Source organism: Notolabrus celidotus, chromosome 8, assembly GCF_009762535.1.
Source record: "Notolabrus celidotus isolate fNotCel1 chromosome 8, fNotCel1.pri, whole genome shotgun sequence".
Classification (NCBI taxonomy): Eukaryota; Metazoa; Chordata; class Actinopteri; order Labriformes; family Labridae; genus Notolabrus; species Notolabrus celidotus.
The window spans coordinates 4149542-4174144 of NC_048279.1; the positions used below are offsets into that span (position 1 = coordinate 4149542).

At 41.9% G+C, this 24603-nt stretch overlaps 7 protein-coding genes and 2 long non-coding RNA genes across 9 annotated transcripts; 7 read left to right on the top strand and 2 right to left on the bottom strand.

Annotated features, from left to right (window-relative positions):
* Positions 1–207: 207 nt before the first annotated feature.
* On the top strand, positions 208–674 carry LOC117817123 (histone H2B 3-like). Its single transcript, XM_034689612.1, has one exon. It carries the CDS (start codon positions 256–258, stop codon positions 622–624), a length of 369 nt encoding a protein of 122 aa, XP_034545503.1. The 5' UTR covers positions 208–255; the 3' UTR covers positions 625–674.
* A 1147-nt stretch (positions 675–1821) lies between these two features.
* Positions 1822–2465, top strand: LOC117817133 (histone H4). Its single transcript, XM_034689620.1, has one exon. The coding sequence runs from the start codon at positions 1870–1872 to the stop codon at positions 2179–2181; it is 312 nt and encodes a 103-aa protein (XP_034545511.1). The 5' UTR covers positions 1822–1869; the 3' UTR covers positions 2182–2465.
* A 62-nt stretch (positions 2466–2527) lies between these two features.
* Positions 2528–4134, top strand: LOC117817140. The gene is made up of 3 exons (XR_004632088.1): positions 2528–2934; positions 3421–3505; positions 3698–4134. It is a non-coding gene; the product is annotated as an uncharacterized LOC117817140 (long non-coding RNA).
* Positions 4135–12132: 7998 nt separating this feature from the next.
* LOC117817116 (histone H2A) lies at positions 12133–12962 on the bottom strand. Its single transcript, XM_034689605.1, has one exon. It carries the CDS (start codon positions 12908–12910, stop codon positions 12527–12529), a length of 384 nt encoding a protein of 127 aa, XP_034545496.1. The 5' UTR covers positions 12911–12962; the 3' UTR covers positions 12133–12526.
* A 314-nt stretch (positions 12963–13276) lies between these two features.
* LOC117817105 (histone H3) lies at positions 13277–13750 on the top strand. Its single transcript, XM_034689595.1, has one exon. It carries the CDS (start codon positions 13289–13291, stop codon positions 13697–13699), a length of 411 nt encoding a protein of 136 aa, XP_034545486.1. The 5' UTR covers positions 13277–13288; the 3' UTR covers positions 13700–13750.
* A 2544-nt stretch (positions 13751–16294) lies between these two features.
* LOC117817093 (histone H1-like) lies at positions 16295–17171 on the bottom strand. Its single transcript, XM_034689585.1, has one exon. It carries the CDS (start codon positions 17025–17027, stop codon positions 16407–16409), a length of 621 nt encoding a protein of 206 aa, XP_034545476.1. The 5' UTR covers positions 17028–17171; the 3' UTR covers positions 16295–16406.
* A 1854-nt stretch (positions 17172–19025) lies between these two features.
* On the top strand, positions 19026–19791 carry LOC117817127 (histone H2B 3-like). Its single transcript, XM_034689616.1, has one exon. The coding sequence runs from the start codon at positions 19036–19038 to the stop codon at positions 19402–19404; it is 369 nt and encodes a 122-aa protein (XP_034545507.1). The 5' UTR covers positions 19026–19035; the 3' UTR covers positions 19405–19791.
* An 809-nt stretch (positions 19792–20600) lies between these two features.
* On the top strand, positions 20601–22375 carry LOC117817132 (histone H4). The gene is made up of 2 exons (XM_034689619.1): positions 20601–21097; positions 21911–22375. The coding sequence occupies exon 1, from the start codon at positions 20649–20651 to the stop codon at positions 20958–20960; it is 312 nt and encodes a 103-aa protein (XP_034545510.1). The 5' UTR covers positions 20601–20648; the 3' UTR covers positions 20961–21097; positions 21911–22375.
* Positions 22376–23753: 1378 nt separating this feature from the next.
* LOC117817144 lies at positions 23754–24311 on the top strand. Its single transcript, XR_004632091.1, has 2 exons — positions 23754–23924; positions 24080–24311. It is a non-coding gene; the product is annotated as an uncharacterized LOC117817144 (long non-coding RNA).
* Positions 24312–24603: the final 292 nt, after the last annotated feature.

Sequence of the window (24603 nt, forward strand, 5' to 3'; positions counted from 1 at the left end):
AGTTCATGTTGTTTGACTCTTCAGGCACTATTACCTTCATGACGTCACTGATGTGTAGAAAAAAAGGAAAGCTACTATTGGTCAGGGATCGTCACGTGTCTCAGAAACTTGTATTGTGTTGACTCAGTTGAGCTCTGAATCTCAGCCAATCCTCTTTGAGGGACAGAGCAGTTTGATCTGAATTGAGTCAATATAAATAGAATCTCCTGAACCTCCACCCAACCATCTATCTAAGGTCAGCCTGACTAGAGCAAGATGCCTGAGACAGTGAAAGCACCCAAGAAGGGATCTAAGAAAGCCGTGTCCAAGGCCACCAAGACCGGCAAGAAGAGGAGGAAGACCAGGAAAGAGAGCTATGCCATCTACGTGTACAAGGTCCTGAAGCAGGTCCATCCCGACACGGGGATCTCCTCCAAGGCTATGGGCATCATGAACTCCTTCGTGAGTGATATCTTTGAGCGCATCGCCGGTGAGGCCTCCCGTCTGGCTCACTACAACAAGCGCTCCACCATCACCTCCAGGGAGATCCAGACCGCCGTCCGCCTGCTGCTGCCCGGTGAACTGGCCAAGCACGCCGTGTCTGAGGGCACCAAGGCTGTGACCAAGTACACCAGCTCCAAGTAAACACCTCTGCTGCATCAACCTGTAAACCAAAGGCTCTTTTAAGAGCCACTCACTCAAACTAAGAGGTTCCTCTGTCTGGACATCAGAATGAAAAGCTTCTGAATATCAATAAGAGTACACATAAATATGATGCATATCCTTTCCATGGAGTTTAAGAGGTAATCTGACCATCTGCAGACTTTCCGTCCATGTTTTATAATTACAATTAACATGATAAGAATCAGTTTCTAACGTTTTGCTTATCCTAACTGCAAAGTCGGATAAACGTTCCAGAATTAATCGTTGAATTCATGTAGCCTTATCAGTGATAAGTCACAGTTTAACTCAGGGCACTTGAGGTTTGGGAACAACCACGGGTACAGATAGTACCTCAAGTTAAATCACTACAAATAAATATAATAACCAAACTGTCTGAATCTTTATTCTCCACTCTGCCCCTCTATCCCCTCACCATTTCAAAGCACAAAGCCTGAGCCTCCATACACAAACAGAGGTAGTTTGTATTCTGCCCTATACATGACACCATTAATTATATATTAAAAAAAATCAACCACAAAGGAGAGAATAAAAAAAGTACATTAAGGGATACTGTTACTAAAGCTGCTTTGGCTTGATAAAAAAAGCTCCTCAGATAAGACATGTCAACTGAATGCTTAAATAAAAACACAGTAAATGCTTATGTTTCAACTACATATTTATTTTCCCCATAAAAAGTTGTAGAGATAGGAAAACTCGAACAAACGATACTTTGATAAAACGGACAGAATGTCCTCTAGATGGTACAAGAGGTTTCAGAATGATAGTTTATAAAGTTTTAGACATTTTGAAGATATTATGTCCACAAGATGAAAATGACTGAGTCAGAAAGTTGAGGTTGAAAAAAGGAAATCAGCTGTGTGTAACTTGTGTTGTATGCAACATGTTTTTAAATATTGTGTTTTTAACGCCGGTGAAGCCAATTAAGAAACCCATATATGATTTGTGGATTGGACTTCCCACAAAGAATATATAATTTAAAACAGATTAGAACAATTAGAATAGGAGAATGCAGTTATAAGTGAAGTCACATGAAAGTATGAAGACAAAGCAGTGACTGGGTTTGAGTGTAGGCGGAGTTAAACCAGAGCAGAAAACAAAGATCCCTCCCAGGAGCTGTGTGCCTCAGAAACGTCCGCTGACATGCTTTAAACACACACGTTTGCCTAAAAACTTTACACTTCAACCGAACCACTTCGATTGATCAACATGTCTGGACGCGGAAAGGGAGGAAAGGGACTCGGTAAAGGAGGCGCCAAGCGTCACCGTAAAGTCCTCCGTGATAACATCCAGGGGATCACCAAGCCCGCTATCCGCCGTCTGGCTCGTCGTGGCGGAGTGAAGCGTATCTCCGGTCTCATCTACGAGGAGACCCGCGGGGTGCTCAAGGTGTTCCTGGAGAACGTCATCCGTGACGCCGTCACCTACACCGAGCACGCCAAGAGAAAGACTGTGACCGCCATGGATGTGGTTTATGCTCTCAAGAGACAGGGCCGCACTCTCTACGGCTTCGGAGGTTAAACAGGACCACACATCAACAACCACAACAAACGGCTCTTTTAAGAGCCACCCACTACAACTACCGAGCTATTTCTACTATATGTGTACGATGATATGTGTGGAAAAATTTGAATGAACAATGAAACACAGCACATTATAGAAACTCATGTTAACTTATGTTGGTTAAGATGATCCAATTGTCACGCGGTAGGTTCGTATATTTATTATAGCATCAAGTTTAATTCATTCTTCACGTATCATCCCAGAAGGGTGACGTTCTAATAAAACTCTTTAGTGCACTTTCATGGGAATGATTCAAGTCCATATGTATATCCAAATACATATATATCTATATACTTCAGTCACTGCTGCTGTAGAAATACAGTTCAGTCTGTTTACACCTGATTCATTTGATGGATACGTTTAGAACACTGCAGCAACCAGGAGTTTCTGTTGAAGTTACTGAATAACATTCATAATAAAGCAGTTCTGTTGTCAATCACAAATAAAACACACTGTATGCATGTTTATATGTATGCATAAAGGCTACTTGTGTAGTTAAAGCAGACCAAAATAGACCTAACCTGTAAAAAAACAGAAAGGCGGTCCAACAGTAGTCGCGCGCACATGGACACTGTTAACCCCTGATTCATTTTATGGATCATACACTCACTGCAGCATCAAGGGGTTTCTGTCCATGTCACTGACATTCATTCATGGTCCGAGGAAGACAACAAATATGATTCTTCCAATGCGCTCTGCTGTTCCTGTTAGGTAAAACTGCTTTCAGTGCTGCTATACTTGTAACTTAAGGGGTCTGGATTTGAGTATCACACTTTATTTGGCTATGAAACAACTAGTGTAATTAAATAGCAGTATGGTGTGGCTGCCCTTTAACAGACCATTTGATCTACTTGATAATAACTTCAGAGAATCAGCGCCTCTACAGAACAGAAGCTCGAATCAGGGACAGCATGTCTCCTGTAAACCTGAGTGAGCTCCACAGTGAGCAGTGGTGAGGGAAGAGTCATGATGTTAGACTGAAACAAACACCCAGTGAAAATACAGTTTACTAAAGTCCACTAAATGTTGCTGTACTCAAGTACAAGTGTACAAGCCAACAGACTATTAGTTAGTTTACTTAAAGAGAGTTAAATCAGAACAACATTTAGAAGAGACAGAGCATTTCATCATCATCATCCGTCCTCAGTGGAGAGGAGTGAAATGACTGGACTCTCTCTCTTCATGGCTCTCCTCCAGGTGAATGCAGGGGAGCTTCTCGTCCTCTGTTCCCTGGACTCTAGAGACTGAACTGATCATCACCACAGCTGGAGCTGTTTTCAAGGTCAGACTAAACGTGATGTTCATAGAAGTGATCCTTAAGTATACTGACCAAATGATAGGCAGCATCACAGAAACCTGATCTCACTTTGAATTCAATCGTTGCTTATTTGTATTGATTTATTTGACATCCAACAGTTACAAGAGAGACGAACAGTTTGTGGATGTTGACTGAAGCTTCATGTCTGCTCCACAGAGCTCAGCAGCAGCACAGGTGCAGCATCCTGAACAGAGACAGAAGATACCTGAGCTGTTTCTGACAGTTCAGCACCTTGGACAGCGACGGCCAAACAACTCCCAGGAGACAAGAACAGGACACTCTACCTGTACTCACCTGGATACCAGACATGGATGGATGGATGGATGGATGGATGGATGGATGGATGGATGTACACAAGTGGAAGTCTGGGGTCTTATCTGAAGGCTCTGACTCCCTGTCAGAGCGATGGAACACTGGAGCTGCTTTGTGTTTGCAATGTTGTTGGTTTTTTTTTGTATTTTCTATTTTGAGTTGTAGTTACTTGTTTACACCACCAGAGAGAGTATCCCCTAAAGAGAACACTGTGGTAGCACTGCAATGGGCTTCCTGTTGTCAGACAGAGAACAGCCTGCTGAATAAACTCAGGTAACGTCCCCTGTCTCGGCTTCTCCTGTCAACATGACACACATCATTCTAGATACATGTAACTCATGTGTGAGGCCTGTAACAATGGCAGTATGATCGTGTTTGTATCCTGTTAGCTCATATGCCAGGACTGAACTAATGTTACAGATAGTGCTGTTCATTTCAGCTGTGATGATCTAGTTATGTATGACCTGGTTATTCAAAGTAAACATTTACATTGAAGTGTTAGAACCAAACATAGCATGCCCACTGTGGAGGAAAATCCGTGTGTTGCTTGTGAGGCTGGCATGTACAGTCATGGCCAAAAGTTTTGAGAATGACACAACTATTCATTTTCACAAAGTCTGCTGTTTCAGTTTTTATAATGGCAATTGGCATATACTCCAGAATGTTATGAGGAGTGATCAGCTCAACTGCAATTAATCGCAAAGTCCCTCTTTGCCTTGAAAATGAACTTTATCACCAAAAACACATTTCCACTGCATTTCAGCCCTGCCACAAAAGGACCAGCTAACATAATTTCAATGACACACAGGTGTCACACACATTAACACAGGTGTGGGTGTTGATGAGGACAAGGCTGGCGATCAATCTGTCATGATTGAGTGACTGGACACTTTAAAAGGAAGATGGTGCATGACACCATTGTTCCTCATCTGTTAGCCATGGTTACCTGCGAGGAAACACGTGCAGCCATCATTGCATTGCACAAAAAGGGCCTAACAGGGAAGTTTATAGCAGCGAGTAAGATTGCACCTCAGTCAACCGTCTATCCAATTATCAAGAACTTCAAGGAGAGAGGTTCAATTGTTGCCAAACAGGCTCCAGGGTGCCCAAGAAAGTCCAGCAAGCGCCAGGACCGTCTCCTGAAGGTGTTACAGCTGCGGGATCGGGCCACCACCAGTGCAGAGCTTGCTCATGAATGGCAGCAGGCAGGTGTGAGTGCATCTGCACGCACAGTGAGGCGAAGACTTTTGGAGGAAGGCCTGGTGTCAAGGAGGGCAGCAAAGAAGCCACTTCTCTCCAGTAAAAACATCAGGGACAGACTGATATTCTGCAGAAGGTACAGGGACTGGACTGCTGAGGACTGGGGTAAAGTCATTTTCTCTGATGAATCCCCTTTCCGATTGTTTGGGGCATCTGGAGGAAGGCTTGTTCGGAGAAGACGAGGTGAGCGCTACCATCAGTCCTGTCTCTTGCCAACAGTGAAGCATCCTGAGACCATTCATGTGTGGGGTTGCTTTTCGGTCAAGGGAGTGGGCTCTCTCACAATCTTGCCTAAAAACACAGCCATGAATAAAGAATGGTACCAGAACGTCCTCCGAGAGCAACTTCTCCCAACCATCCAAGGGCAGTTTGGTGATGAAGAATGCCTTTTCCAGCATGATGGAGCACCTTGCCATAAAGCAAAAGTCATAACAAAATGGCTCGGGGAACAAAACATTAAGATTTTGGGCCCTTGGCCAGGAAACTCCCCAGATCTTAATCCAATTGAGAACTTGTGGTCAATCCTCAAGAGGCGGGTGGACAATCAAAAACCCACAAATTCTGACAAACTCCAAGCATTGATTATGCAAGAATGGACTGCCATCAGTCAGGATTTGGTCCAGAAGTTGATTGACAGCATGCCAGGGAGAATTGCAGAGGTCTTGAAAAAGAAGGGTCAACACTGCAAATATTGACTTATTGCATGAATTCTGTGTAATTCTCAATAAAAGCTTTTGATACTTATGAAATGCTTCTAATTGTATTTCATTATACCATAGAAACATCTGACAAAAACACCTAAAAACCCTGAAGCAGCAGACTTTGTGAAAATGTAATATTTGTGTCATTCTCAAAACTTTTGGCCATGACTGTAATTATATCGACTCCTAAGCACCCATCACACCATGTGCTCCATGCAGTTATTTAAATAATCATAACAGTATACAGAGTTCAATCAGATACATATCTGAACCTTTTGTAAACAATAACGATTAGGGACTCTCCAAAACTAACATTCATTGATTTTACACCAAAATCAAAGGTGGACAGAAGGAGCATGACTCCAGACAGGAAGTGGAGGATGATGAAGAAATGAATGAGGTGAGCCACAATATGATGTATTCTATCTATATCATTGATAACCAGTGTAGATTTATGTTATAATATTCAGGAGGCTTTAAGGGAAACTGGAACCATCAAAGTCACAGAGCAGATGAAGTGGTTCAACTGAAGAGATGGAGATCTTCTCCTTCAAACTATTCTATGTAGGCCTCATGTTTTTCATTGTTGAATTGGTCTCAGGGCATCCCATAATATGAGACATTAAATACTATTTAAAAAAAAAATATATATATATATATATATATAAAACAAACTGCATATCTCATTGGGAAAAACACACTTCAGCGAGGCAGAGTGGCAGCAGGAGTGGATTTATTTACTTTCCTGAAGACGCGAAATAAACATGAAGGTGTCATCTACGGAGCCCCTAAGGTGACATGGGCTGAACAAAATTACATTAAGATCTGTCCAAAACAAGATATACACATCAAACAACAATCACATTTCCAGCCTGAGCGTCCTCTCTGATGACGTCGCGTGCGTAAAACCACAAACCCTCTTTGAATGAGAGAATCTCTCGCCGGGTGCGGTGGCGCGCGCCTATAATCCAAGCTACCGGGAGGCTGAGGCTGGAGGATCGTTTGAGCTCAGGAGCTCTGAGCTGCAGCGGACTGTGTCGATCGGGTGTCCGCACTAAGTTCGGTATCGATATGGTGCTCCTGAGGGAGCCCGGGACCACCAGGTCGTCTAAGGAGGGGTGCACCGGCCCAGGTCGGAGACGGAGCAGGTCAAAGCCCTCGTGCCGCTCAGTAGTGGGATCGCGCCTGAGAATAGACGCTGTAGTGCAGCCTGAGTAATACAGCGGGACCCGGTCTTTTTACACTCTGCACACTGACACACAAACACACACAGGCTCAACATCAATGTTTCTACATGTTACAACAGCTTCAGCACTGCTTCTGCTGCTTCTTGTTTCCATACACACCTGCACAGAGCAGCTGTGATTGTTTGTCCTACAGCGCCTCCACCTGGAGGAGAGGAGCAATGACCATCAGTCACAGCAGCTGATGTCACATCCATTCAAGTTAGAGGTTTGTCTTTATCAGACTGAGTGAGCATGATGAAGAGCAGGGACGTACTCAGACTGTTTGAGGAGCATTGAGGACAAACAAACAAACAAACAAACAAACAAACAAACAAACAAACAAACAAACAAACAGACAAACAGACAGACAAACAAACAAACAAACAAACAAACAGACAGACAGACAAACAAACAAACAAACAAACAAACAAACAAAGCTGTTATTGCGCATGCTAATGGAGTTCATTACTGTAAAAAAACTAGGACTAAACTTCATGTATGTTCTTGTCTTTTAGGTCACTGCAGTCATGCTGTTGTCAAAAACACTGATAACTGCTCGCAGCGATACTTCAACCACAGGTCAAAGGTCAAACCATTGCAACACCTTACCTTACACCATCAATGTGAAACTGTGCTGTGCATGTTACTGACCTGCAGAGTGACTGCTTGTCTTAATGAATGGACAAATATAAGTTAAGTTTTCTTTGATTATAGTTCTCTACCTCATATGATCCATTATATATTTATATGTTGTGTTTTATTAGGATTTTATTACTTTTGTAGAGTTCTTCCTCTTTTTGTGATGAGTCCTTCAAAGTCAAGGATATCCCAGTGCTCCAGTAAGACTCAGTAATCTGAGCAACGTGTTGCTATAACAAACAATAGAGACTAAAATGTTGACTGTCAGTCCAGAACTATGAACTAAAGAGGGAATCAGCCCTGGTCTAACCAACCTGTGAGAAGTTTCTGATGGTAAGGCTGAACAATACAAAACATCACGATGAGCAACATACTCAGTTTATGAGAATTATCAGAGATCACTGTCAACAGAATAGTCTTAAATATCTTTCTTGACATATTTGTCACATATATAAATGTGTGAGCCTTGCCTTCTACATTGACAAGTTATCCTTTAGTTTTTTAACAAAAGTATACATATAGGTCCTTTGTTTTTAAGGCCACTCCTCCTGCCTGTCTGTAAGTGTGGGTAGCCTTGCATCCACTGTAAAAAAAAAAAATTAAGTTTCCTTTTACCTGAGTTATTGTTTGACAAGTTGAAAAGCCTCTGATGGTAAGGCTGAACAATACAACACATCACAGTGAATAACATACTCAGTTTATGAGAATTAAACAAAGAACATTTTAGAGGAGATTTTAAAACCAAAAGATCTTTCTTAATGAATGTGTCACACTTAGAAATTGTCGAGCCTTGTCATATAGTGATTGTAAAAGGATAATAATTTAAGACCTTTTTTTAAAAATGAAATACACCTTTAATGGTTTATTTAACCTTTCAACATTTTTGTTTTTTAACTTATGTTTTTACAAGTTCTAAATGAGTTGACCCACACATCACAGTTTTAAATAGGCAAAGAAGATTTTGAAGCAGAAGTTATTCATTTATTTCATATGTAAAGGATGTTTTGTATCAAAATCTGTGGGTCGTGATGTTATCTGACGTTTGACTGTCCAAAATGTATAAAGAAATATATATTCCACATTCAAATGATTTATAGTATGACTTCTGTCATTTATGTAAATCATTTCAGACTTGTTGGGTTTTGTGCTGTCGATATATTTAGTCACTTATTGTCCTCACAAGAATCAGATGGTATGCTATTAAAATGTTTTTTTTTAAAGAACTGATCTGTCTGGTTCATACTTGTCACACACATTGAGGACAGTAGAGCCAAAGGGTTGTCAAATTGGCTCTGTGGATTGTTATCAATCAGGTAGCAGTGAATTGAAAATTCTCAATCTTTAACAAGTTTAATAAAAGAACATTAGTATCAACAAGATTATGAATTATGAGTATTGATATGTACATACATTTTTTAAGCAATATTTCTATACAATTTTAAGGATAGAACTCAACTCAACAGACAAACAGACAAAACTTACTTACTTACTATTTTGCCACTATTCCTCTACGCTATTAATCTCCACAAATTTTCTCCCCTTTGCTGTAATTTTTACGTGTACCGCCCTTTTATGTTTTCCACTCATTCTACGTTTTCTACTCCTTCCACTTTTTCCACTCCTTCAACTTCTTCAACTTCTGTTTTCCACTCCTTCCACGTCTTCCACTTATACCTTTTCCACTTCCTTTATTTTTTCCACTTCTTCAACTTCTTCAACTTCAACGTTTTCCACTCCTACTTTTTCCACTTCTTCAACTTCTATGTTTTCTACTCATTCTACGTTTTCCACTCCTTCTACTTTTTCCACTCCTTCCACTTCTTCAACTTCTATTTTTTCCACTTCTTCTTCTCCAACTTCTTCTCCAACTCTTCCACACTTTCAGCTGTGTTTAACAGCTTTCAGCCTTCAGCTTCAGCATTTCAATGCATTTGCTTTCAGAAAATGCAACCTTTCTATTTATGTATATTTTTTTAAACTAAAAAATGTAATCAATTGTAATGAAATAATATAAAATGATATCAAACTTAATATGCCTTAAACTTAAACTGGCTTTTATTGAGGTTATTTTTCTGGAAAAAAAAATGTATTGGCCATAATGTGTAGGTAGGCCTAAGGCTGATGTGTAGTAATGGGGAAATGACAAGAAAAGTAAAGTACAAATTGAAAATACTGCATTTCACCTCTGGAAGAAGTCTTCAGTTCTAATCACTTGATTTGTTTAACATGAGTAAAGTTAAGAAAATTAAGTGTATTAGCTTTTATGACCATGAAGTACAAATAACTTGTTTCTAATAAGTGTTTGTAACAAGTTACCAAAAACTGAGTTGGTTCACCCTAGTATTTCTGAGTTAAATTGATGTTTGTGTTTATTTATTGATTTTAGTTCATTTTAATTTTAGTTTATTTATTAATTGGCTTCCATTTAAGGCTGATCACCAAAGATTAGAGCGACTAATAGACATTACAGGAACCGCTTTAGCTCGGCTTAAGTCGTATCTGACAGATCCATCTCAGTTGGTACACGTTAATGAAAAGTCCTCTGAGCACACCAGGGTTAGTCATGGAGTTCCACAAGGATCAGTGCTTGGACCAATTATTTGCAAATTATTTATGCTTCCTCTAGGTTGCATCATGAGGAAATACTCCATACATTTTCATTGTTATGCTGATGACACTCAGTTGAACTTATCAATGAAGCCAGAAGACACCAATCAGGTATTAGATTAATGTGCATTTTTGACATAAAGCTTTTCCTCTCATGACAAAAACAGATTATTGCCTCATCACTGACAGTTTGACTTGTCTCCTTAAGATGTGCACAGGTCTCACTGATTACATGAATGAAGGCTCTGTTGTGTTCAGGTGTCCCAGTGAGACATCACTGAAGTGACAGGAAGCCATATTTAATTTGATCATTTACACATAAAAGTGGATGTGAGCTCACAACAGGACAGAACACCGATGCTCTCATGGCTGGACAAAACACAGCATAAGAGCCTGTTTGAATGCCTTTGTAGTGCACATAAAATATCATAAAATGTCCTCTCTGGTGACCTTTTATTGGAAAACACAGTAAAAGTTGTCACAGGTGCCCGTCCAGTGGACAGGCTGTAAACAAAGTCATCTCTTGATGCTTTTCCAGTAAATAAAATGTTGGAACGTTCCTCCTCAGGTTCCCCTCCAGTGGTTTAAATGTTTAAAAAGCTCTCAGCTATCCTTTCAAAGGATAAAATGTGATGAAATGCATTACTTAAACTTTGACCTGATGATATGTGTGTGTGAAGGTCTCACTACCTGCTGAAGCTATCCAACAAGCTAAACAGAGAAATAAACTCCACGACAAAGTTGCTGCCTTTGATGAAGTTTACTGAAGTTATCTTTCTTCTGTGAAACTGCAGTCTCCTCTCTTTGCATCACGGTGAAGGAACTTCAAAAATACACCACAAGGTGGAACTGTAACACAAAAAATACGCAAGATGTGTTTTCTCCTTTCACAAAATTATATTTTTCACCTCAAATTGATGTATAAATGTTCAACAAAATGCAGAGAAGTACGTGTTAGATGCTCAAACCTCCCTGGAGTACAAACACCAGACTCTTCTCTGATTATCTGGGCCTCAGTATGCTGAAATGAACCCTAAACTGTGGTTATCAGAGGGTTAAAAAACTGCTCCAGTTCTGGAACCTACAGGCGACCTTACAGGTTTTCAGTCCAACATTTTTACTAGCTCTCCCTTTTAACAGGTTAGGGCCGCCGCTTCTATACAACTACCTTATGATCACAGAACACCAAGGAGAGAGAAAACTGAAGAGCTCACACAGTGGTCTTCAAAATAATGTAAGAGGCAGATCTTTTAGTGCTCTGCTCCTCGCATCACACAGGAGGAGCCCTTTTTGTTTGTTTGTCCTCAATGCTCCTCAAACAGACTGAGTACATCCAATAGAGAGCCTGGATCCCAACATAAATGATGGAATATTAATATTATCAATAATATGAAGTTGTTTATTGTAGCTTAGCTCCTTGCCATGGTAGAAGAAGAGCTAATTCCGGTTTGACTGAGGAAATTTTATTTTTTATGCTTTGGGAAGCAAGTGTCAAGTGTGTTAACACTTGAGCTTGAAATAATAATAATTCCAAGCCATTGTGACTGTTCTTCTCCTCCAGAAGGGCCCAGAAGACCTGCGACTAGTTCCACTCAGAAATCACATTGTGAGTGTTCAGCATTTCGTATTTTATCGGCCCTCGTGTGTGTATTTTATAAATGATTACAAAGTTTCAGATAATTGATTTATATTGGAGAAAATTAAAATTAATTAAAATTAAATTAATTAGCATTAAGGTGGTTTATTGTGATGAATTTATTTTTCCGGTTCTGAATCCTGGGTTAAAAAGCCTTTATTAGATGCATCAAGTAATCAGAGTAAACAATAGATCAATTTCTCTTTTTTACATCAGTGAAGCTCTGCTCTTTAAGGTGTATGGCTCTTGAAAGAGCCGTTGTGTTTGTTTGCAGTCCTTGTTGAGTGTTTACTTCTTGGCGGCCTTCTCGAAAATACCAGAGTTTTAAAAACGTCGGGAAATTTAGGTCATTCTTTTTTACTATGAACGTAGACAAAACATCAGGAAGTTTTGTTTAGTTAGAAAGTTTTAGTTTGGTGTTTCAGACTTCCAAATGAATCTTTGTCACTATGAAACCTTTACTAAAACAAGTTAGATCCATTTATGAGAGTATTTTCTTAGATCTTTCAAAAGAACAGCTGTCTCAGAAGCTCTGCTCTTTAAGGTGTATGGTGGGTGGCTCTTAAAAGAGCCTTTGTGTTTGTTTGCAGTTCTTGTTGAGTGTTTACTTCTTGGCAGCCTTCTCAGTCTTCTTGGGCAGCAGGACAGCCTGGATGTTGGGCAGCACGCCGCCCTGGGCGATGGTCACTCCGCCCAGCAGCTTGTTGAGCTCCTCGTCGTTGCGGACAGCCAGCTGCAGGTGACGGGGGATGATACGAGTCTTCTTGTTGTCACGGGCAGCGTTTCCAGCCAACTCCAGGATCTCAGCAGTCAGGTACTCCAGCACAGCTGCCAGGTACACGGGGGCACCGGCACCAACACGCTGGGCATAGTTCCCTTTGCGCAGCAGTCTGTGGACACGACCGACCGGGAACTGGAGCCCGGCACGGGATGAGCGGGTCTTTGCCTTTGCTCTGGCCTTTCCGCCGGTTTTGCCTCTTCCACTCATTTTTGGGGTTGTTTCTAGAGTCTGGACTCAGAGAAATAATGTCCTCCATAGACCAAACCCAGATTATATACCCGCGGAGCGCGCGCGTTTTCCTGGCTCACCAACCAGAAAAGAGGCTTCCAGCAGAGCAGCAGAGGGCGGTCCGCGCTCAGCCCCGCTTCACAGTCTGGAGACATTTCTCTCCAATAAGCAGCGGAGCTTGAGGCAGGGGCTCGCTCCCCCCTCTGCGGCGGGGCTGGGCTCCAGGAGTGGCCTCTCACCAATCACGAGCCGGAGGTTTGAAGCAGCGTCACCGTGTCACAGCTGCTCCTCCGCTTTAAGAGCAGCGCGCCTCCTCTTTCTTCAACATTATTCTCCCGATCACAGTAAGCCGAGACAATGGCAAGAACCAAGCAGACCGCTCGTAAGTCCACCGGAGGCAAAGCCCCCAGGAAGCAGCTGGCCACCAAGGCAGCCCGTAAGAGCGCACCGGCTACCGGAGGCGTGAAGAAGCCTCATCGTTACAGGCCCGGTACCGTGGCCCTGAGAGAGATCCGTCGTTACCAGAAGTCCACCGAGCTGCTGATCCGCAAGCTGCCCTTCCAGCGCCTGGTCCGTGAGATCGCTCAGGACTTCAAGACCGACCTGCGCTTCCAGAGCTCCGCCGTCATGGCTCTGCAGGAGGCCAGCGAGGCTTACCTCGTGGGACTGTTCGAGGACACCAACCTGTGCGCCATCCACGCCAAGAGGGTCACCATCATGCCCAAAGACATCCAGCTGGCCAGACGCATCCGCGGAGAGAGAGCATAAACTGTCTTCCACTGCTGCTCCAACCAACACAACGGCTCTTTTAAGAGCCACCTCACTACACCTACAGAGATCATTTCCACATTATGTTACATCATCTTTACAGTCAACGCTTCAGCACACATTTGGAAAAGTTTCACACAAAGCAATTATACCGTAATCACCGAGCTTCATCACTGGCCCCTCTCTTAGATAAATTATTAGAGCTGTGTGTCTATAAAAGAATCACATCATGAGCAGCATATATCAGACTTTGTTCTCTTCACTCAGATGATAACATGACAGAGCTGGAGCAATGCTGCCTCCATATGCTCAAACACGAGCTCAATGGATGCTCAAATACTGCCAACAATTGTCTAACATGAGATCTCTTAGTTATTGACATTCATGCACATTAATATCGTTTTAAGCTTGAATCACTGATTAAATAACAAGCAGTCCTGTAACAATGAATTTAGAGTGGTTCAGAGTTCACATCCAAACATGAAGCAGAATCAGAAACTCTCATCAACTCTTCAGCTTCAACTAACCTCTGATCAGAGTGTGTGCAGGTGTGTATTAGTTCTTGTTTAACTCATGGTTTTATTGATCAGCACAGAGATGCAAAGCTTCCTGGTTGTAACTGTTCACATGTAACCTTCCTTGTTGTGTCACTTTGTTTAATGCTCACACTGAACCTGTTTAGAATGTAATCCTTTGTGAAGGTGAGATTGACACACAATAACTTAGAAAAACAGGGTGTGTGACAGGAAGTGGTTTTACATCGACCTTGAGCTCACTATCAGCAACTACATGAAAGTTTAATTTCCATCAGTCCTTAGAGAACATTTGTAAAGACAGTGAGAGAAACATCTCCATTCATGCGCAGCTTTCAGACTAAAGTCTCCACCTGGCCTCGCTGACACTATGTAGCTACATCCTGCTGCACTAACTCTCTGAGCTGACTCTAAAGAGTAGAGCCGCTCAGTGATGATGCTGAAGACCTGCTGTCCCTCTCAGAGAGTGAGCAGGAAGTCTTCAGGATCCAAGTTTGCATCCAAAATCAAGACAATGTGTCATTTCAAACACGAGTACAGATGAAGACAGTTGATGCAATGTTCCAGGAAAATCAAACAAAATATATCATGTGTGAAATAAAAGACTTATTAACAAGGTGACAGCCCAACATTTGACATCAAAGACCCTGAAACATCATGAACACATGGCTTCATGTGATCTAATAAATCTACGCCTGGATGAGTTCTCTTCACAAAAGCAGAAGGTGTTTTCAGACTGACGTATCTGACTCTGTCTTCATTTCTCAAATGCTCTCTGTCAGAGCGTTACAGAGTGAGCAGCAGAAGTAAACAGGTGACAACCCTGGCACTCCTTTTTTTATCATGACAGGGAAAGAGAGGAGGGTGTGTCTGAACATGAAGATCATCTTGTGGTCAATTCTGAGTCTGATGATTCTGATTACAATCCAAATGAGGAAACAGCTATTCATTTTCCTCCAGGCAAGACATTCACATCTAAAAATGGGGAAATACAGTGATCTCCATCCCCAAATATACGTCAGGCAAAACTGTCTGCAGAAAACATTATAAAGACAGAGCCACTAGGATAGCAGGGACTTGTGTAACAGACATCCAGTCAGCTTTTGAGCTGGTCATGGTAAATGGTAAATGTTTAATAGATTCGTACTTGTACATCTCTTTCTAGTCTTCTGACCACTCAAAGCTCTTTTACACTACTCGTCACATTCACTCATTCATACCACATTCACTCACTGATGGTAGAGGCTGCTATATTAAGGGACCATCAGTATTAGCTAATCTCATTCATACACACACAGCTGAACAACAGCAGGAGCAGTTTGGGGTTCAGTGTCTTGCTCAAGGACACTTTGGAATGTGACTGCAGGAGCTTGGATGGAAGAGAGACAAGCTGGCAGCCATTAGGACAGTGAGGGACAAGTGGGAGGATCAACTTCCACTTGTCTTTAATCCAGGCCCTAATGTCACAGTGGATGAAAGGATAGTGGCATTCAGAAGTTCCTTCAATTTTAGGCAATATATGCCCTCCAAACCAGCTAAATACAGCATTAAATGGCAATGGATTGAAATGGTTAGTAATGGAGTTGATAATGAGAGTAAAAAAATATCGATTGGGGTTTTAACACTTTTGGATAATTAAATATAACCTGGCCTCAGGTATATTTCAGGGACTCTTGCGTTATAAACCCAAACAGAGAGCATGTTTGTTAAAGAAGTGCTTGTTATTGAAATGATGTATTTGAGTAACAGCTTGTTCAGCTCAGTCAGCTTGTGATAAATGTATTTGGATGATGGTGCTCAGTTGAGGAGCACTGGGAGCAGTGTGTTGTGTATTTGTGTTAGTATATTCTAAGCTCCCAGCAGCCATGTTGTTGAAGTGATGGATTGAGTCCTATCATATGAACGCTGCTGAACAGGGTTTTGTTGTTGAACAGGACTTATTGAATGAGGCCTGTTGATGTTACATGTTTGTCCTGTCTGCGGTGAATGTAAGGAGTTGGATTGAAATGTCCTACGAGGTGACATAGAGCTCAGTGAATAAGAATGAATGTCTCTGTAATTGATTGAATGTGTTGAATGTGACATGAATGAACAGGACTCCTCTCTTCAGTGTGAGATGTGGGTGGCTCTTAAAAGAGCCTTTAGTTTTGAGGTGAATCTTCGGTGGTCCCAGCTCACTTCTTCTTTGCTGCTACCTTCTTGACTTTGGGCTTGGCAACCTTCTTTGCGGGGGCTTTCTTGGCTGCAGGAGCCTTCTTGACCACCTTCTTGGGACTCTTGGTGGCCTTCTTGGGGCTCTTTGTAGCCTTCTTAGGGCTCTTTGTGGGCTTCTTGGGGCTCTTGGCTGCTTTCTTGGCCGCCGCGGGTTTCTTGACCTTCTTCGGGGACTTCTTAGCTGCTACTGGCTTCTTAGCTGCCGCTGCCTTGGGCTTCTTGGCCGCTGCAGGTTTCTTGGCTTTAGGAGCGACTTTCTTAGCCGGCTTCTTCTCTGCGACCTTCTTGCTCATCTTGAAGGACCCGGAGGCCCCGGTTCCCTTAACCTGGACCAGAGTGCCCTTTGCCACCAGACTCTTAATAGCAGTCTTGACGCGGGCCTTGTTCTTGTCCACATCGTATCCTCCTGCAGCCAGGACCTTCTTGAGGGCGGCCGCGGACACGCCGCTCCGCTCCTTGGACGCGCCCACAGCTGTAACGATGAGCTCGCTGACGCTGGGGCCGGTCTTCTTCGGCTTGGGGGCCTTCTTCTTGGCCGCCTTGGCCGGGGCGGCGGCTGGGGCTGGAGCTTGTTCTGCCATAGTTCAGTCGTAGAGTCGTTCACAGCACGGAGTGACTGACACGTTAAAGCTCAATGAGCAATACGCTGCTCTTAAACGCACCATGAGAACCGTAGAGACTCAAGCCGGGCCGGGTCTCCTCTGGGCCGTCTGAAAGCCGAGCCTCTTGTGTTTTCTCTCCCTGACAAAAGAGTCCAAACTAAAAGATGGAGCCGTGCTGAAGGCTGACAGTGAAGGAGCAGATGGTGGACTTGTGTCTCTTCAGACTGAAGTCATGTTGAGCTCTGCTGCTCGCTGCACCTTCTTTGTGGAGCCTCCAAAGCGCACAGATTCACCGCCGTGAGCAGCACTGCTCAGCGGCTTTTCTCTCTCATTTCTCTCCTAAAATGATTGAAAAAGCTTCAGAGCTCGGTGAAAGGTGCTTCTCCCGCTGCTCCACATGTTTGTTCAGAGCCTCAGAGTAAAAACATCCATGTGTTGATGAAGAGTTTGTCATCAAATCAAGTTATTGTGGTCGCAGCAAACACACTGAGGAGGACTGAGGCCTGTGCTGCAGTTTGTCCAGGCTTCCTCTCAGAGCTGCTCTCTGTCTCTGTGGACATGTCCTCTGCTTTCAATCATTGACACAAACTGTTCCTCTGCTCTGTACGAACACAGACAAAGATCTTTTGATGGCATTTTATGGGTTTTGCTGCAGTATTCATTCATAAACACACTGACTAATGTTAGAAGCACACAACCTAATGTGGAGCCATTTTCCCTCCAAGTCAGTGCTGAGAAGAGTCTGAAACACTGATCACACTGACAGACTAATAAATGATTGACAGCTTTATTGGATGAAATGAGTCTTTGGAAGAGAGCAGGAATGATTTCCTCTATCAGAACATGACTGAAGTTATAATAGGATGTAGCTGATGAAGAAGAGCACAACATAAACACCTGCTGCTGTGGACTCACAATGTTCACATGTATAAGTTAGTGAGGATCAAAACATGTTGTGTATCTGTAACAGAGAGAGTTATCTCATTATAAAACAGGATGTTTGATTTTTCACTTCACCTGCTGTCACCAGCCCTCAACAGAGAACCAGTCGTACCAGTACAATCAGCCCCTCTGCTACAGGTGTGAAGATGTGTGAAGAGGAGGACACTAACAATAAATGGAGACAAAACCAAGACGGAGAGCTATTCATTACTCTGTAGAATAAAATGCCCTCTTCTTTTCATCATACATTAGCTCTCACACTTTTAGGCCTATCTCTCAGTTCAAAGTCTAAAGTTGACTTGAACATATGATCATATTGTTTATGTTGATTGTTTGTACACAGAGAGCAAACTTCCCCAGAGTCACATTTCTTCTATGTGCTCGTACACTCGACCCATACAGCTGATTCTGGTTCTTTGGACAAAAGCGTCTGCTAAATTAAATTGAAACGTTGAACACTGTAAGGAACATTTTACTTGATAATCTTGTTATCTTCTTCTTTTTGTTCATTGTTGTCAGAAATCTGAAAGTGTTTTCATCCCTTGTCTTCTCATGGCTCATTATTCTGGAGTGTTTATATCGAGCAGTGACGTAACTTTCTGAAGTATAGTATAATGCACTGATCTTCTCATGTGTCTGTATCACACTCTGACTCACCTTACTTACATGTCCTTTACACTTCTTTTCACTCACTTTGTTGTTCAAGTACTTTAAGAGCTGTTTGTCTCACACAAGTCTCAAACTGACTTTTTGTGACAACTACCAGGAGGAAATGAGAGAATCATTCATTTAGTTCATGTTGTTTGACTCTTCAGGCACTATTACCTTCATGCCGTCACTGATGTGTAGAAAAAAGGAAAGCTACTATTGGTCAGGGATCGTCACGTGTCTCAGAGACTTGTATTGTGTTGACTCAGTTGAGCTCTGAATCTCAGCCAATCCTCTTTGAGGGACAGAGCAGTTTGATCTGAATTGAGCCAATATAAATAGAATCTCCTGAGCCTCTACCCAACCATCTATCTAAGGTCAGTCTTACTAGAGCAAGATGCCTGAGACAGTGAAAGCACCCAAGAAGGGATCTAAGAAAGCCGTGTCCAAGGCCACCAAGACGGGCAAGAAGAGGAGGAAGACCAGGAAAGAGAGCTATGCCATCTACGTATACAAGGTCCTGAAGCAGGTCCACCCCGACACGGGGATCTCCTCCAAGGCTATGGGCATCATGAACTCTTTCGTGAGTGATATCTTTGAGCGTATCGCCGGTGAGGCCTCCCGTCTGGCTCACTACAACAAGCGCTCCACCATCACCTCCAGGGAGATCCAGACCGCCGTCCGCCTACTGCTGCCCGGTGAACTGGCCAAGCACGCCGTGTCTGAGGGCACCAAGGCTGTGACCAAGTACACCAGCTCCAAGTAAACACCTCTGCTTCATCAACCAGTAAACCAAAGGCTCTTTTAAGAGCCACTCACTCAAACTAAGAGGTTCCTCTGTCTGGACATCAGAATGAAAAGGTTCTGAATATCAATAAGAGTACACATAAATATGATTCATCCTTTCCATGGAGGCAGTTAAAGAGGTAATCTGACCATCTGCAGACTTTCCGTCCATGTTTTATAATTACAATTAACATGATAAGAATCAGTTTCTAACGATTTGCTTATCCTAACTGCAAAGTCAGATACATTTATGAAACCATATCAGTGATAAGTCACATTTTAACTCAGGGCACTTGAGGTTTGGGAATGACTACGGGTACAGATAATACCTCGAGTTAAATCACTACAAATAAATATAATAACTAAACCGTCTGAATCTTTATTCTCCACTCTGCCCCTCTATCCCCTCACCATTTCAAAGCACAAAGCCTGAGCCTCCATACACAAACAGAGGTAGTTTGTATTCTGCCCTATACATGACACCATTAATTATATATTTTAAAAAAAAAACAACCACAAAGGAGAGAATAAAAAAAGTACATTAAGGGATACTGTTACTAAAGCTGCTTTGGCTTGATAACAAAAGCTCCTCAGATAAGACATGTCAACTGAATGCTTAAATAAAAACACAGCAAATGCTTATGTTTCAACTACATATCTACTATAACTACTATATCTATTTTCCCCATACAAAGTAGTAGAGATAATGGAACTCGAACAAACGATACTTTGATAAAACGGACAGAATGTCCTCTACATGGTACAAGAGGTTTCAGAATGATAGTTTATAAAGTGTTAGACATTTTGAAGATATTATGTCCACAAGATGAAAATAACTGAGTCAGAAAGTTGAGGCTGAAAAAAGGAAATCAGCTGTGTGTAACTTGTGTTGTATGCAACATGTTTTTAAAGATTGTGTTTTTAACGCCGGTGAAGCCAATTAAGAAACCCACCTATGATTTGTGGATTGGACTTCCCACACAGAATATATCATTTAAAAAAGATGAACAATTAGAATAGAAGAATGCAGTTATAAGTGAAGTCACATGAAAGCATGAAGACAAAGCAGTGACTGGGTTTGAGTGTAGGCGGAGTTAAACCAGAACAGAAAACAAAGATCCCTCCCAGGAGCTGTGTGCCTCAGAAACGTCCGCTGACATGCTCTAAAGACACACGTTTGCCTAAAAACTTTACACTTCAACCGAACCACTTCGATTGATCAACATGTCTGGACGCGGAAAGGGAGGAAAGGGACTCGGTAAAGGAGGCGCCAAGCGTCACCGTAAAGTCCTCCGTGATAACATCCAGGGGATCACCAAGCCCGCTATCCGCCGTCTGGCTCGTCGTGGCGGAGTGAAGCGTATCTCCGGTCTCATCTACGAGGAGACCCGCGGGGTGCTCAAGGTGTTCCTGGAGAACGTCATCCGTGACGCCGTCACCTACACCGAGCACGCCAAGAGAAAGACTGTGACCGCCATGGATGTGGTTTATGCTCTCAAGAGACAGGGCCGCACTCTCTACGGCTTCGGAGGTTAAACAGGATCACACACCAACAACCACAACAAACGGCTCTTTTAAGAGCCACCCACTACAACTACCGAGCTATTTCTACTATGTTTGTACGATGATATGTGTGGAAAATAACATAATGATCAAGCTCCTATGTACTGGAGGTAAGTGTTGATTTGTTAAAGCAGACCAAAATACACCTAACCTGTAAAAACAAAGACAAGGTCCCGATAGTAATCGCGCGCGTACGTGGACATTACCCCTTGTTTCATTTTATGGGTCATACACTCATTGCAGCATCAAGGGGTTTCTGTCCATGTTACTGACATTCATTCATGGTCCGAGGAAGAAAACAAATATGATTCTTCCAATGCACTCTGCTGTTCATCCCTTTCGGTAAAACTGCTTTCAGTGCTGCTGTACTGGTAATTTAAGGGGTTTGGATTTCAATATCACACTTTATTTGATATGAAACAACTAGTGTAATAAAATAGCAGTATGGGTTGGCTGCCCTTTAACAGAACATTTGATCTACTTGATAATAACTTCTAAGACTATCAGCGCCCTTTACAGAACAGAGGCTCGAATCAGGGACAGCATGTCTCCTGTAAACCTGAGTGAGCTCCACAGTGAGCAGTGGTGAGGGAAGAGTCATGATGTTAGACTGAAACAAACACCCAGGGAAAATACAGTTTACTAAAGTCCACTAAATGTTGCTGTACAACAAGTGTACGAGCCAACAGACTAATAGTTAGACTGGAGCTCAGCTGTTTTCAAGGTCAGACTAAACTTGATGTTCATAGAAGTGAACATTGAGTCAGTATTTATACTGATCAAATGATAACAGGCAGCATCACAGAAACCTGATCTTTGAATTCAATCGTTGCTTATTTGTATTGATTTATTTGACATCCAACAGTTACAAGAGAGATGAGCAGTTTGTGGATGTTGACTGAAGCTTCATGTCTGCTCCACAGAGCTCAGCAGCAGCACAGATGTAGCATCCTGAACAGAGACAGAAGATACCTGAGCTGTTTCTGACAGTTCAGCACCTTGGACAGCGACAGCCACACAACTCCCAGGAGACAAGAACAGGACACTCTGCCTGTACTCACCTGGATACCAGACATGGATGGATGGATGGATGAAGTATATTGTGTACAATACATACACAAGCAGAGGTCTGGGGTCTTATCGGAAGGCTCTGACTCCATGTCAGAGCGGTGGTACAGTGGAGCTGCTTTATGACCACTAAAAAATGTCCGATGCCCTCATGTGATGAGGATTAGCCTCTCCAACACCTTCTCCTGGACTGTTACAGGACCAGAGACATCAGGAACTAAATGTCTACAATTGGTTTTAATGTTTGTAACAGTGAGAGATCAGTCATGTATGGACTCTCTAACCTTCCTCTTGTGTTAGAAAAAATATTTTATTGCATCAAGGCTTTTTGACTTTGTCAGGAACCTCTATTTCAACAAAATACAACTTTTTTTTTCACTTAATCATAAAATGCTCTGGTTGAAATTATAACCTTTGTTTCGTTAGGGTCGGTTTCGACCCGGTCATAAAAATAAGATGAAAAAGCAAAAATTAGAGTCAAAACTGAAATCCTAAGTGAACTGTCAGTCAACACACTGACAGCCAGATCATTTCCCAATCACGTGAGCTTTAGGGGATTCTCATTTTGTATTGTTTTCCAGTATACCTGCACAAAAACAAAATAAACAAAGACAGGCATATCCAGACATGTGAGGTTAATTCACTCATTTGAGTGATCATTTGGGGAGCTTGCCTATGTACATTTAGGCATCTATAAGCTCTGCTTCAGCCGAAACCCTTTTTGATCAGCCTGTTTTATTTTTCTTGTAATAATTTTGATTGTGACGATTTCTGCTGCTGCTAATCGAAATAAAATTAACCATGTATTCATTAATTTACTATAAAGTGCTTGCAAAACCATTTGTGAGAGGATAGGCTTCAATTGACGGGAAATATAGGAACACAAGACCTAATTTTGAAAATCTTCTAGAAATGTGAGAACATAGTGCTGTGGGAACATAGGGATGACCAGCATTGGACTTGCAGAGTGCACATCTCCAATTTTCAGCATGCAAAAATGAGAAGAAGATTTTCAGTGAGCCAAGTTCTGGATACTATTTTTGGTTAAAATGAGGGAGAGAACACAGAGCAGTATGAGGATGAGCAGGTTTCTGAGGAGGAAGACAGACACATTTAATGAGTCTGATGAGGAGGTCCCCGGAGGTGAAGCTGCTCTCCCTGAAAGATTCAAGTCCAAAGATGGTGAGATCTTTTGGAGCTCAGTACCTCATGATGTACATGGCAGGGCAGCTGCTGCACATGTCATCAAAATGAGCCCTGGAATCACAAGGTCTGCTGTGATGAGAGTCAGTGACATCAAGACATTTTTTGAGCTATTTATGCCATTGTCACTAAGAAGAGTCATCATATATGACAAACCTTGAAGGAAAAAAAGTCCATGGTGACATGTGGAAAGAGATGAGGAATACCTGGATGCTTATATTACTTTTTTATCCTTTTTCTTGAAGTAATTATATATGGGTCGAAACTGACCCATAACACCATATATGTTACTATAGTTAATTAAATTGAAATGAAAAATAAATAAAACAAATATATTTCAGAGATGTGTTCTAATACCCCTCAGTAATAGGCAGATAACACAACAACCTTTAATATATCTATATAATTATCTTGAGGTTAATTTTACAATATTTTAAAATTGAAATATAGGGGTATACTGACAAAAAAAGGCCCAGAGGCCCACACCAAAATTATTAAAACCAATATTTTCATGGATAAAGAAGCCTAACAAGGTAACCAAGAGATGAGATACAAATTGGATGATAGTAAATTGTTTTTAGTGTATTTTACAGCTGATTTAAGACACAGGTCGAAACCAACCCGTTAACACAAGAGATGTTAACAGACAGCTAACACAAGAGGAAGGTTAATGAAACACTCACAAACACAAAGAGAAGATTGTTCTGGCTCATCATGTCCATCATCAACACCCACATCTGGAAAACACGAGCAGAAATTGTAATCCATCAGTCTGTGATCAAAAGTGAGACCGTTTTAAAAACCATTCAGACTAACCTTAGGAGGAGGAAACCTTTAGACTGTCAGAGAGCAGTGCTCTGTCCTGGGACACTATAAACCTTAGAACTGTAAATATTTCACTGTGCCGTCTGTTTCACTGACGAGGTCTGTGTGATGTTGCTCTTGTTGCACTGGGTTTTGGTTGAGCGGGGTTAAATGTGCTTATTATATTGTATGTCTCCAGAAAATGGAATAAAGTTATTCAATATATATGCAATAAATACTAATGATACAGATAGTGCTGTTCATTTCAGCTGTGATGATCTAGTTATGTATAACCTGGTTATTCAAAGTAAACATTTACATTGAAGTGTTAGAACCAAACATAGCATGCCCACTGTGGAGGAAAATCCGTGTGTTGCTTGTGAGGCTAGCATGTAATTACATCGACTCAGATTACTGTGATGAAGTCATTATTAGAGTTGAACTCCTAAGCACCCATCACACCATGTGCTCCATGCAGTTATTTAAATAATCATAACAGTATACAGAGTTCAATCAGATACATATCTGAACCTTTTGTAAA

Excerpts from the sequence above, each read along its gene's own strand:
- LOC117817123 (XM_034689612.1), top strand. The coding sequence starts at position 256 with ATGCCTGAGACAGTGAAAGCACCCAAGAAGGGATCTAAGAAAGCCGTG.
- LOC117817133 (XM_034689620.1), top strand. The coding sequence starts at position 1,870 with ATGTCTGGACGCGGAAAGGGAGGAAAGGGACTCGGTAAAGGAGGCGCC.
- LOC117817116 (XM_034689605.1), bottom strand. The coding sequence starts at position 12,910 with ATGAGTGGAAGAGGCAAAACCGGCGGAAAGGCCAGAGCAAAGGCAAAG.
- LOC117817105 (XM_034689595.1), top strand. The coding sequence starts at position 13,289 with ATGGCAAGAACCAAGCAGACCGCTCGTAAGTCCACCGGAGGCAAAGCC.
- LOC117817093 (XM_034689585.1), bottom strand. The coding sequence starts at position 17,027 with ATGGCAGAACAAGCTCCAGCCCCAGCCGCCGCCCCGGCCAAGGCGGCC.
- LOC117817127 (XM_034689616.1), top strand. The coding sequence starts at position 19,036 with ATGCCTGAGACAGTGAAAGCACCCAAGAAGGGATCTAAGAAAGCCGTG.
- LOC117817132 (XM_034689619.1), top strand. The coding sequence starts at position 20,649 with ATGTCTGGACGCGGAAAGGGAGGAAAGGGACTCGGTAAAGGAGGCGCC.